Here is a 12,778-nt window from a genome sequence, read left to right as displayed (position 1 = left end):
ATATATATATATACATACATATATATAAATTATAAAAAACATTTAAAAAGCAAGGGCCAGGCAACCATGCATTACCCCACCTGATTGTCCAAATACATTAGAGTCCTTTGGAGATGATGGGACAGAGCATCGTTCTAGTGTGAGCAGCAGCAGCAAGAAGAAGACGAAGAAGAAGAAGAATATGGAGACCAAATGAGGGGCATTCTGTATTCAATTTGCTCACATTTTCAAGGATGTCATCATGTACACAGAGGCAGAAGAAAGTTGAGACAGGGTATACGCTACAGAAGATATTGACACACGACAGCTGGGCTGGGCTCGTGTCCCAGCAGTTTAAACTGGCTGGAACATTAGTCTGAAGTGATGGCAGACCCTCATCCCACACCCTGCTGACCTAAAATATCCAAATCTCTACTCGGACATCTTAAAAGAGGGAATCCTGATTTAACTGCATTACACGTGGCAGTCACCCAAACGACTTGAAGCTTGCCAATGGTTTTAAGTTTCGTTCACTGCTAACATCTGTCTGGACTCTTTAGAGAACAATCATCTACTGCTAACCCACTAAAATGAATCTAATGTTTGATTAGATTTTCAAGCAGAGTAGCTGATGTCCCTCGTTAGTAAAAACAGACCTTGTTGTACATCAGGATAGATAGCTGAGGTGGGGGATGGATGGCATACACGCCACACAATAACTAACATGCCTCCAGAGGAACATCTTTGGGGCGGAGGAGGGGGTGGGGTCGGGGGGGCTGACCTTTGGGTTGTCGCCATCCATGTTAAGTTGCGTAAGCTGTGCGAGAGTGTGCTCCCGGACACTGTTTAGCTCTGCCTGCTGCCGACGCAGCTTTATCAGAAGCAAAGTCAGTTCCTCAGGCTGCAAAGGAGGTGAGGTTGTGGGACGCGTACAGCCATTATCAAGCAGGGACACCGTAGGGGGAGGAGGAAAAAAGGAGAGAACACACCAGGATAGGAGATGCATCAATGCTGCCAGCTAGTGAGTTTTCATGCAGATCACAACAACGAGATTAGCCAAGGTGTTGGCAGCATGCAAACTCCCAACTTGCACCCGAGAGAGAGGAGCCGTTTTGCATCGATAACGGAAAGCAGCTCGCACACTAGCAACAGTGACTTTGACATACATTCCTGAGCTGGCTTAGAGAGTTGAGACTGACAGCGTTTTTAAATCAATGCTGGCGCGAAGCGACTCTGAAGAGCGTCTAAAGTCGGCAGAGACTTAATCCGATCACTTGCAGAAAGGAAAACTGATTTTGACTCCATCTTTGTTTTGTCACAAGGTCATCATGGACACAAGTCACAGACAGTCAGTCAAGGAAGGGTATAATTGTTTCGACAACCCAGCACATTTGAGAATATGGCATCGTAATGCATTTTGACAACTTACTCACACATAGCTAACAGACCAATTAAATCCACAGTAAGACTTACACTTTTGCCTTGGAGAGACTGAGCAGTGATCGTCTGGACTGGAATTCCTACAGGCATTGACCTCCTATCAGGTGGATAGGCATACTGAAAGAGATGGGCAACACATTCATTTTCACAATTATTTTCACTGTTTGGGGGGGAAAAAAATTACAGTGGAATCAAGTAAATTTAGATCCAGAATTTCTTCTGTATAACAAGGGTGCAAAAAAATAACAAAAAAAAAAAACATTCCTCGTGAACATTACAGGAAGTCTCATTGGATGAAATTTAACAGAGGTATGAACATCTAACCATGGAATTTCCTAGACAGACTAATGGGAGGAAAAAAAAGAATATTGATGATATGATCAAACAATCCCACACATTCGACATCTCATTATTGACTATACACTGTGTTCGTGTAAGAGACAGAGACAGAGAGAGAGAGATAGTTTTCGAACACCGTGATCACTTGAAATTGTGACACTTTCTGCAACATCAAATTCAAATTAACTGTGAGTACGCTTGGAAGAAGATCTACTACAAACAGGGTAGTATATATCAGAAACTGTTCACTGCAAAAAAAATAATAATAATAATCAACTCATAATGCGGAAACAACCCTTGTGGAGAGAATAAACGGTAATTAAAAGCTTTGCTACACATATCAACACCTCATTCAGTTCTTGACTAACCTTCGGGATTTGGTGCCTGTGCCGCCTGTCCATACTCATCTCCCTTTGGTAGATGGGGGAAGCGATGTCAGACCGGGCACTGCTCATGTTGTATGATCGCGGTTGAGAGTAACCGCCATACATTGACAGCGAACCGTGGGAAGGCGAAGGTGGGATGGAGTAGGTCGGCGCAGCATGCTCTGAAAGGTTGATCATGGTTTTGGGGCTGGCCATGTGGCCATACATCCCCGGCGGTCTGGCGTAGGCCTGTCGTTGCTGCCACTCGTATAGCTGCCACATTGTGTCCGAGCGCACGGAGCGGCACTTGTCAGCCATCGCGGGCCCCAAGGTTTGGTCGTACAACGACGGCGACATGCTGCAGATGCTGTCCCGCTGCGCCATGCTATTTCTGGGCATGCTGCGGTAACCGTCGCCATAATGAGGCACATGGGGCATCCGATGATTTGGCATTTTTCTAGGGAGTGTCTGGTACGACGCGATGCTGCGGAAGGAAAATAAGTGATCAAATCCTGAACTAACATGTTGCGTTGATTCAATTATAAAATGTACTTTTTTTTCTTTTAGTCATAGCAATAAACCAAAACAAATAGAGCTGTTTTTGTTCATAGACATAAATAATCAGGATCCTAAAATAAAAACATGAAGTGCATCACTTGGTTTTTATGGTATCTGTAGTCAATTTAAGATTGAGATTAAAACCATACTTTGTTTTATAGTAAGGGAAGGGAATAGTTAAGTGGGAGGGCCCAAATACAAAAAAAAGGAGAAAAAAAACACACTCTTGATCTCTTGGAAAAGAAAGCAAGCTACACTTATCACAGCCAAATGGTCTGCCAGAATATTAGAAGAGTAATCATTGCAATATAATAGATGAGGTGTGACTCGGTCACTGAGCCATGTAGTGAATTAGGATGCGCCGATTCAGAGTGTCTTCAGCTTCTTCAAAGCAAAAATAAATAAATATGGCGAATAACCACAGAGAAATCCGTGACAGAAAGTAAACCGACGAGTGCATATTTTCCATCTGACATCTATCACTTCTCTGTAATGAACTGAGAGCTGTTTGGATGCTGCCTATCTGCAGATAGCTACAATCTTCACCGATTCGTCTTGTTCACAGGTCTGTTGGCGATTATTATCGACAACCAAATAAATTGCAGATGACATATCTCTTCCTTTTGGACATAACCATCTCACGTTAATGGAATTTGACTGACCAGTAGCCAACAAGGTTTTGTGTTTCCATGTGCATTTAGTCAGTAAACAGAAACCCAAAAGAACACCACTGGACATGCTACACTTTTCCAGAGACAACAAAAACATTGCTTAACGTGGGTTCAAAGAGAGTACAGCTGGCAATAAGAGAGTTTCCATTCAAACTTCCTGTCAAAACTTGGCATTTGTGCATTCTGGTCTGTAACACTTAATGAGATTAAAGAAGGCATGGGCGCCTTAGAAACAATTCAACGTTCCAGAGGGCGTGCTTTTTAAAGACCATCAATTATCTGAACTGATTTTCAATATATATATATATATATATATATATATATATATATATATATAGACAGACAGTGGGAAGACGTATGGTGAAAAACATTTGGAAATGTTCGACCGGGTACATTTGGTTAACATTTTATTGAACTACATACACCCAGTCAGCACGGCATTAATACAAGTAAATGACACAAACCTCCTGGTGTCATCATCCGGGGCGCGTCCTCTTTGCGTGCGAACCCACTGCTCCAGTTGCTGCATCGAGCTTGTCCTACTCAAAGTCCGTTCCGGCTCGTAGTTTGGACTTCGTTGAGGGGGAACTCCAGTGTAGTCAGCTGGCCTGGGTTCACCAGCTCCGTTGACTTGGGGGCTCTGGTGTGAGCCATCAATCTCTGTCGGGCTGCGTGGCATTGCGAGCTTGACTGTGATCGCTGGTGCTTGGGCTGGCTGCATTTTGATACTGTTGATCTTGGTGAGGGGGCGATTGGGGTCGGCGCCATCTTTCTGGAAGCCATAGCGCTCGGCATCTCGCTGCTTCCTGTCCTCTTCCGGCATATGCTCGCGGTCCCCCTCGCGGTTGCGCTCGTTGTTCTCAATTTCGGGCTGTGTTAACGGTGGCTTGTGATTGGCCACGTGATTGACCTCCTGAGGGCCACACTGTTCCACTTTTAGTTTGTCCAACCTGATAATGACAAAGGAACAAATACAAATGAACTCGTCCGCACTAACACGTGACATTGATAAGACATCTGTATTTCCAGTGTTTCCCAATTTTTATTGATCCAAGGCACCCATTTTACATAAGAAAAATCTCACAGCACACCACCATATAAAAATGTCACAAAAAATATTAAGTACTATTAGTATGATGCGCTCGTCTTAATTTACTCACGGGGCACTCTGCTATTGCTTTGAAACAACGAGAAAGCATGAAGATGAGCTGCACAATGCACAATATTCCAGCTGCCAGGTATGTAAAGTGAAATGTGATATCTCCAGGGAGAGAAAAAAAAATGCCTCTGCCAGGGCATGTCTGAAAGGTGGTGCTCAGCAGCTAGAAATCCATTTGCAGCTCACCACAAATCTCTACTTCATTGGGAGGTCTCTGGAGGTAATTGACACCGCCGCTCCTTGGCCTTAGATGGACTCAAAGTCATCGCTTCAACGATGAGCAAATTCCTCTTATCAGACCGGTTTAGTGGGTCAGCAACAAAAGCGTTTGGAGGGGCATTTCCTTCCGAGATTGCGCTTGAACCCATTTAAAGAGCTACCACAGTCGCCTCATCTCTTATAAAGCCTTAACCTACCTACCTGAAATCACATGGAGCCCATAAAAAAAAAAAAAGTGCAGTAATCATGCACTTCTGCAGTTACTACACAGTAGTGTCGCTATACTTGACTGGCTTTTAGCAGCATTACACTTTTCTCAGCGCCATTTGGTGGATTTTAGGCTCAGCAGCACCCCGTAGCTACAAAGCACTTCATCATTACGCCTCTGCTCACCCATGCTTAAAGGGCATTACACGGACAGGCAGCTGAATAACATTTAACACAAAATGGCATTTAACACAAAATGGCAAAGACTATCATCGCTACTGATGAAAGCTGTGCCCAGTGTTAGATGTACTGCTCACTGTGTTCATAGGCCTAAAGCAAACATTTGTTTGCACGCTACCCATCAAATGACATCGCCCATATAGTTAAGTGACCTTCAAGGTCAAAGCTTCTTTCCCAAACACAGAAAATAGAAAAGCCAAATGTCGGTGGTGAACCGTTGCCAAGCATCATACATTCAGATTTCAGCACACGTGCGTGACACGAAAATGAAGGAATACTCCAAAGGGACAAAATGGGCAGTTTTGAACGTGTAGTGCAATCACCGATGACTTACAAACCTTTTGACAGGGTCGGAATGCACAAGCGCGGCATCCGTCATCACTTTCATCCAGGACTCCATGTCTTTGGCTGTGTCCGTGCAAAAGTAGTATGTTCGCATGTTGGGATGTGTTGCCTGCGTGACAAGGTTTCTGAAAGAGACAACTAAGAATTTGAAAATGCCGCACTTATAAGATTAGACCAGCAGATTTGCTAAAATCATACTTACCGGGTCGTGAATCTTATTGCAGACATGTCGCTGCATGCTTCCAATAATGCCTCCCAGCCAGCAAAGCAAAAGATTCAAGTGTGACAGAGAAATAGAATGGTTATCGGACAACCCCCAATACCCTGTTTGCCAGTTTCTGAAAAAATACCCCGATTACCCAAAGCACGATGCGGAAGATTTAGAGCAAAGAAACGGCAGCAGGTCATGTCCTGCTCTTGCCCCTCGTTACCTCAACTCCCTCGCATGTGACCAGGTTGGAAAAGAAGTGGGCTGACTCCTTTGCTGTCTGTGTCTTAGTTGTGCTTGGCAGGAGTACTTGTTGACTTTCAGGGTTTAGGAAAGACCCAAAATCATAACCGTACACACTACTGTGAACCCATTTCATGTGGCCACTGCCCTGCAGCAACGCGCATTTCCCGTATCTCTTAACGTTTCGGCTTGCGATGGACATTGCATTATTGCTCTTCAAATGTCAATGACAAAGAAAGGACTTGTTGCCACTTTCTGGATAACAGCAATCACAGCAAAGTAGATTTTGGAGGGGCCTTTGTTCATGTTTTGCTTCTCCTCAGAAATGTGTTTATGTTTGCCTCAAACCCTCATTAATTGTTTGATGGTTGAAAGCACTGACCTTGAAGGCGTACTTTCTGGTGATGTGATCATCAACGGACAGCATGGATATATGAAAGCTTGGAAGCAGGATGCTGCCAAGTATCCCTTCCTCTTTTTCATCTGCAAGGCAAAAAAAAAAAATGGCGCTTTTAAACAAGGTGGAAGAATGGCTATTTGGATCAACTTAAGGGGGGACACAAATTTACCCAGGGGTCACATTGCAGTTACATTCTGCAGGTTGTGGAAAAGATGAGCATTGATTCAAAGTTCCACACTGGTCATTAAGTTTGCAGAGGTGGCTCCATATTGACGATCGAGAGCTCTCCATAGGGGGCATTAACAATGAGCTCTGCGTTTTAAGCAAGAACCTAAACTCCCATCTTGATACCTGCAATACCTCTGCAAACAGCAGAACGCGCGCAGGAAAGTAAAACATCAGCACCTCCGAGTTGTCATTTACTGGGCCTGTTTCATAAATCACCTTAAGTGACCTGGGAAATGTATTTGTCGAACAGTTTTGTTTTTTTCCAAGAAAGGGGGAAAAAATACCATCTGAAATTGTGAATGATGATTTTTGTAAAACAATTGATCTCCGGTTGGTTTCTGGTCATGTACAAACGTGGAGAGCGTATTCGACAACAGTAGTAAATCAAATTTCTTTTCAACACACAAGGGCATACAATTACCGGCCATAAGCGGATACTGCACAGGATCGAAAGTCAAGTTTAATTGGCTGATAAACACGATCGAGAGCTGTTGGTTTTGGTTTGATGATAGGAGAGATCATGACCACACTTCCTACCCACTCTCTGCTGATGGATACAATTTCTCAACATCCCCATCTGTGTAAATCCTTTGGGGCCGGTGCCTCTGTCTATGGCTTTTGTCAGTCAGTGGGCGGAAAGAAGCCAATGGCACTGTCAGACAGCAGAAACAACACAGACTCGATGTCATCCTGATTAGCAGAATGACCGGGTCTGCATTAATTGAGCAAGCAGAATCAGCAACACCGGAATAGGAGATTCTGTGAATCTGCTGCCTAACAGCAATCCTGCAACATACAAGCTGGGAAAAAAGGTGATTTAAGAGAACAACTAATCCAGACTAAAAAAGTAATAAATAAAAATTAATCTACGTCAAAAAATTAATATTTTTGTCTGAAAGGCGAGGCTTATGCTAAAATAAAGCCAAAGGAACTATTAATAAATATGAAAGACAGAAGCAGAATCAGCAACACCGGAATAGGAGATTCTGTAAATCTGCTGCCTAACAGCAATCGTGCAACATACAAGCTGGGAAAAAGTGATTTAAGAAAACAACTAATCCAGACTAAAAAAGTAATAAATAAAAATTAATCTACATCAAAAAATTTATATTTTTGTATGAAAGGTGAGGCTTATGCTAAAATAAAGCTAAAGGAACTATTAATAAATATGAAAGACGGTTTATTTATCTCCTTGGAGTTATTAACTTTCATGTGGACTACACTTAAGCACTGAACTTAAGTAGACACGATCCAATCACTCGTTCCAAAAGTGTCAATATTTCAGACATTCCAAATCTGTGTAATAATGGCGACTCATTATCAGCCTCAACATCTTTCCCACCGACTGCTTGGGAGCAGAAAAATTCACGATGAGAACCATCAATCTGTATCTAAATCCATTGGTTGGATAGTAATGCTGCTAACAAAGAAACAAAAAAAAAGTCTGATCAAAATCTAATATTGGCAGAGATAGGGTGCACGGTTTTGGTCGCTTGTTGGGATTACAAGGGTGTCTGTAAATGTCGTCGGGAAAATTTAAGGATTCATGACAGAGGAACCGCAATGTGAGAGGAGCCTGCTTGATTCCTGGAAACTCGTTTCACAACTCTAAATCGGTGTGAAAGCCATTTTCCAGCTTAGCTCCTTTTGTCAAAACCATGTTTGGAAGGCATAATCCAAGCCATGTTCCTTACATAGCCATTCCAACAGTCTCTTTGGATCTTGTACAAGCACAGGGATTGAGTCCAGCTAAACAGAAGTAGCCCGGGGCATGGCTTAAGGAGAGCGTGCAGGGTACAGTTGCTGCAAGCAGTAGCATTGAAAGATGCGTTTCGTTGGAATGACTCACCTCTGTAATAGAAGAGACACAAGTCTGACAGCACAAACCACCTCTTTTTCCACAGCTTCATCCCGGTGCTGTCCTGCAAAGACACCAGAAGAGTCAGATACATAGTTAGCTACCGGAAAAAAAAAAAAAAAAAGATTAATTCAATTGGAGAGAGCATTTAAGGTTCTCACTTAATTATGATGGGATATGACTTGGCATTTGACTACATTTTTCTTGAGTGATAAAGTGGAAAATGAATGGCTTTTAAAACATTGTTGTTTTTAATAGAGAGAAATTTTCACCAAATGGTCTGAAATCCTGTTTCAAAGCAATAGATGTTGAGCAGAAGAATACTGCCTGGAGGGTTGCCATAGCAGTGGTTTAGGTTGGTAGGTGAAATTAAAGATAAGTCTTTCAGTATAACAATGAAATACTTTTCAAAAGAAATTAGTCAAAGTCTCGACAAGATATTGAACAATGTGCTCCGCCAAGCTGTTCTTAAAATGTTCCAGCAGAAGCTTGAGACAACGTTCAGACCTTAACTCAGGGGTGTCAAACTCATTTTTTGTCGCGGGCCACTTCAGAGTTACGGCTTCCCTCGGAGGGAACGTCATTTCTTCCCCATGACAATTTGACATTTCGGTACAGATTTCAGCAAGGATCATGAAAGTTGACGCAGATGATTTGCTCCAGCGGGCCACAAAATGACGTGGCGGGACGGATCTGGCCCCCGGGCCTTGACTTTGACACCAGTGCATTCACTGGACTGAATTCAAAAATAAGTATTTCACTGTCCCCTCAAAGGGACACTTATATGTCACCGATGAATTCGCTGAAGGGTTTAGATGTTTCCTTCAACGGACTTAGAAGGACTTCAATTGCTTCTCAGTTTCACAGAGGCAGGAAAATACGCGAAGATCCAGCTTTTATTCAGCGTCGCTGAGTTGTTGAGCTCGTGCTTGATCTCCATCACCCTGATTGAGCTCCTAAAGAAACAGCAGCTGGCAGCACAACCAAAGGAAGCCTTCGTGCATTGAAAGGACGCGGCTGGGAGGCTGCAATCAAAGCTAAATGAGTCTGCCACTGACGCCTGAGAGTCCTTTCTGGCAAACGAGCGCCTCGAGCATCCCCTTTTCACCCCGGCTGCTGCAAGCAGGAGCCCTGATAAAGGACCGCTATTCAAACAGTGCTTATGTAGCCAAGCCAGCAAAAGTGGACGAATAAATCCGATCTTCTATGGCATCAAATACATATCTTATACCTGATCATTTATCATACATATAAAAAGTCTACACCCCCCCATTCAAATTCCATGTTTTGGTGGAAAAATGATTTCAAAACTATTCACGTGATCTATAACCTATCCAACACAACTGAAAAATGCAAAAAACAAACCTTTGAGAGGGAAAGTAAAAAAATTAACTGACAATGTCGTTGCAGAGGTGTGAACATGTTATAACTAGGGATGTGGCTTTGCTCAGAATTTTGCAATCGCATTCAAACACGTGTTTAATGGGTGTCAGCACACGCCCGCCACTATTTGAATGATGTTTTCATGCAACAAAAACTTTGAACTGTGGTGTGTCTTTCTATCGCCAATGTAAATCTGAAAAGGAATAGTCTGCTGATTTTTTTATGACTTTTCCAACATTTTTTCTATCGAGCAATAAAGACAAAGCCCCAAGGCCATTATGGTGCTGTTTTTGCGAAAGACCATGAAAACGTTACTTCTAAATGAACACCATCAGAATCAGTGCACAGAAAATAACTCGCACAAACAAAAGCGTTTTGTTTACCTGCTTATAGAGCCAGTCCCTCTTTATAACGGGAGCGCTGGGATTCCTCCTGATAGAATTTGATCTCTTTCCAAAATTATGAAGTTTTTTAGGCGGTCTTGATGCCTACAATTGCAATGTATATGTCAGCTGTTATTTTCCAAAAAGACCGTGTTAAAAGACATCAAAATTTCACCTAGTTCTATTTTCTGGTCAGAGTTGCCCCATCATGTATGTTACTCACCCTTGCTGCTGCGCCGGATTGGTTTGCGGCACAGTCCGAGCCGCCCGTGTTGTTGGAGGCCTCGCTCATGATGCTTCTTGGCTGTTCCTTTTTTTCATTCACTGGCACTTTGCCGGCAGATCTAAACGTGCACACAAGCCAAGCAAGAGCACGTGAGGTCCAACTTTGCGACCCTAGTAAAAAGGTAGAGAATAGAAGCAGGGCGGCCTCGATTGTTTAATGACCCGTCAGCCCACTATAGTACAAACTTTTGTGATGAGATCTCAGCTTAGAACAAAGAATAAAGCCAATTCCACCAACGGTCACTTGAGGGGAAAAAAAAAAATAATTCCAGTGGTTTGAGAATGCTGACGCACCGAAATCCAGCCGTAGTTGAGGTAAATCACACCAGAATGCCTGTTATATGAATCTCATCGCACCTTCAGAAAGCCTGTCATCGGGTTGAACGCCATGTAAATCAAGTTGTGTCTGGCCCATGGGGATGTCCTACATTCTTTAGGTGGGGAACAACGTTGTAATCTCGTGGAAACATGACACCACAGTGCAGCAGAAGCACTGCAACGCTGACAGCGGTTTGGGTCGGCGACCTCGTACGCTGCTAACTCCGTTTCATAAGACAAACTTTCTCATTTGATGCTGGTGACCCCAAAGTCTTCCGATTACATGGCATCGTGCATGAAAAGGAGCCGAGGAATACTTTTTCATTCATTCCATCGCTCATTTCCTAGGTTACACAGGAGCCTGAGACTATTACAGGGGCAAAGACACTCGGATTCCATGCTGTCATTGTCAAGGTGCACACACAGGAGAGACTATAACATGGAATGACATTGTCTCGGTTAAAAAAATTTTAACTAATTTAAAATAAATAAATAAATGCAGGCACCACCCACACGATACTTAATCTCATGCAGCACGGCAACATGTTTTACACGGACAAGTACAGATTCAAAACAATCAGCTGATATTTGCTTACCTGTATTTCGAGTAGAAGTTACTGTTTGGCTTTGTTCGTCACAAGATGCAGTGACATTTTTGTTTTTCATTATAAAGATGACATAACCACTTCATGACCACTCATCTTGATTACCCTTTATTATCAAAAGATTGCTGTGTCAGGGGACTGAATAAGAAATTGAGTTCTATTCAGAGTTGAAGTCCTGTGATGGAAAAAACAGCTGACTAATCCTCCTTTGAATCACAGTGGACACAATTTCCAACCCGAAAATAATTTCCTGTGAAAAGTGATGAGTGGCCACTGAGGTTTGCCTCCTCGGGTTAATGAGCTCAGAGGATTTGCTGCACTAGCAGTGAAAAATGACCCACAATCAATGATGTGTCAACTGACCATAAAAACACCGCGGAAGGGCCATCAAGGGAAGAGGCACTGTGAAATGTATTTTATTCATGTATTTAAAAACAACAAAAGGGAAAAAGACAGTCGATGATTACGTTTTTCTCCTATTGTTAAGAACTTTAGATGTTTACTTTTTTAATCTTTAGAATGTGGCATGCTAATAATGATGTCGCTCTCTTTTGGCTCTTTTCCACCGCACTCGTGCTAGCGCTAGTTCCCGGCCAGTGCCCAGGTAGGCAAAAGTTCTTTCTTTTTCCACCACCGAAATTGGCTATAGCTCTTAGCTCTGGTGCTTGAAACTGGTGCTTAAGATGGCCCCAATTATTTGTTAGGCCAGACTGTACGTCAAGGGGCAGTGGGCAGGCTTATCATGACGATCGCAGATGTAGAGGATTGACTCCCTGGAAACACGGAAGTTTTAGATTCACTGTTGAGCGGTGAACCCCCCGGTATGATTGTGTCCCATCAAACGAGCGATCGCGGATGTGCCCAGATAGCATGCGATCTCCGACTTGCAGCCAGCCTCGTGATCATCTACAATGATTAGGAAGGATATCAGTGTTTGATGATTGCATGTCCCCGTTATATATTACATAAAAGTATAATCGATGCTCTGCTATTTTGCCTAGCAGGTGCTAATAGCGCATTATTATTATTATTATTATTAGTAGTCGTAGTATTATTATTATTATTATTATTATTAATAGCGCAGGCGCTCATGGGTAAATGTCGACATAAGCAGTGATGTTTGGATGGTTTACGATGACGTGATTACGTAGCTCCTACTTGGCTCTTTGCTGGTGGAAACACATTCTTCGTAAGAACTTGTTAAGCATCAACTAAGCACAGCATTGGCCCCGGCGCCGAACGAGCACCAAGTTTGTTTTGGTGGAAAAGGGGTATTTGATGCTCATTTCCCATCAGCTTCTTGTGTCGTGCTTCGTAGATAATACTTTAGGCCACGATAATCAAT

At 42.9% G+C, this 12,778-nt stretch overlaps 1 protein-coding gene across 7 annotated transcripts in view; it reads right to left on the bottom strand.

Annotated features, from left to right (window-relative positions):
- LOC109507579 (pleckstrin homology domain-containing family A member 5-like) overlaps window positions 1–10,737 on the bottom strand; it is a 21,900-nt gene extending 11,163 nt beyond the window's left edge. The window contains exons 1-10 of one of the 7 annotated variants that reach the window (XR_002166491.1): window positions 10,449–10,737; window positions 10,226–10,330; window positions 8,451–8,523; window positions 6,356–6,456; window positions 5,516–5,631; window positions 3,817–4,302; window positions 2,127–2,607; window positions 1,453–1,536; window positions 761–880; window positions 81–134 (exon numbers count right to left, since the gene is read on the bottom strand). Coding sequence is in view for 6 of the 7 variants with exons in the window: in XM_019857099.1 (XP_019712658.1) it covers window positions 81–134; window positions 761–880; window positions 1,453–1,536; window positions 2,127–2,607; window positions 3,817–4,302; window positions 5,516–5,631; window positions 6,356–6,456; window positions 8,451–8,523; window positions 10,226–10,330; window positions 10,449–10,517 (1,689 nt within the window). In the remaining variant the exon portion in view is untranslated. Of the gene's footprint in view, window positions 1–80; window positions 135–760; window positions 881–1,452; window positions 1,537–2,126; window positions 2,608–3,816; window positions 4,303–5,515; window positions 5,648–5,724; window positions 5,840–6,355; window positions 6,457–8,450; window positions 8,524–10,225; window positions 10,331–10,448 lie in introns of those variants that run through there. The other 6 variants (XM_019857099.1, XM_019857098.1, XM_019857100.1 and 3 more) reach the window with 6 other exon arrangements.
- Window positions 10,738–12,778: the final 2,041 nt, after the last annotated feature.

Source organism: Hippocampus comes, unplaced genomic scaffold (assembly GCF_001891065.2).
Source record: "Hippocampus comes isolate QL1 unplaced genomic scaffold, H_comes_QL1_v1.1 scaffold186, whole genome shotgun sequence".
In the NCBI taxonomy this organism is placed as follows: Eukaryota; Metazoa; Chordata; class Actinopteri; order Syngnathiformes; family Syngnathidae; genus Hippocampus; species Hippocampus comes.
The sequence above is the reverse complement of the archived record's forward strand: the minus strand, read 5'-3'. Positions and strand labels throughout refer to the sequence as shown.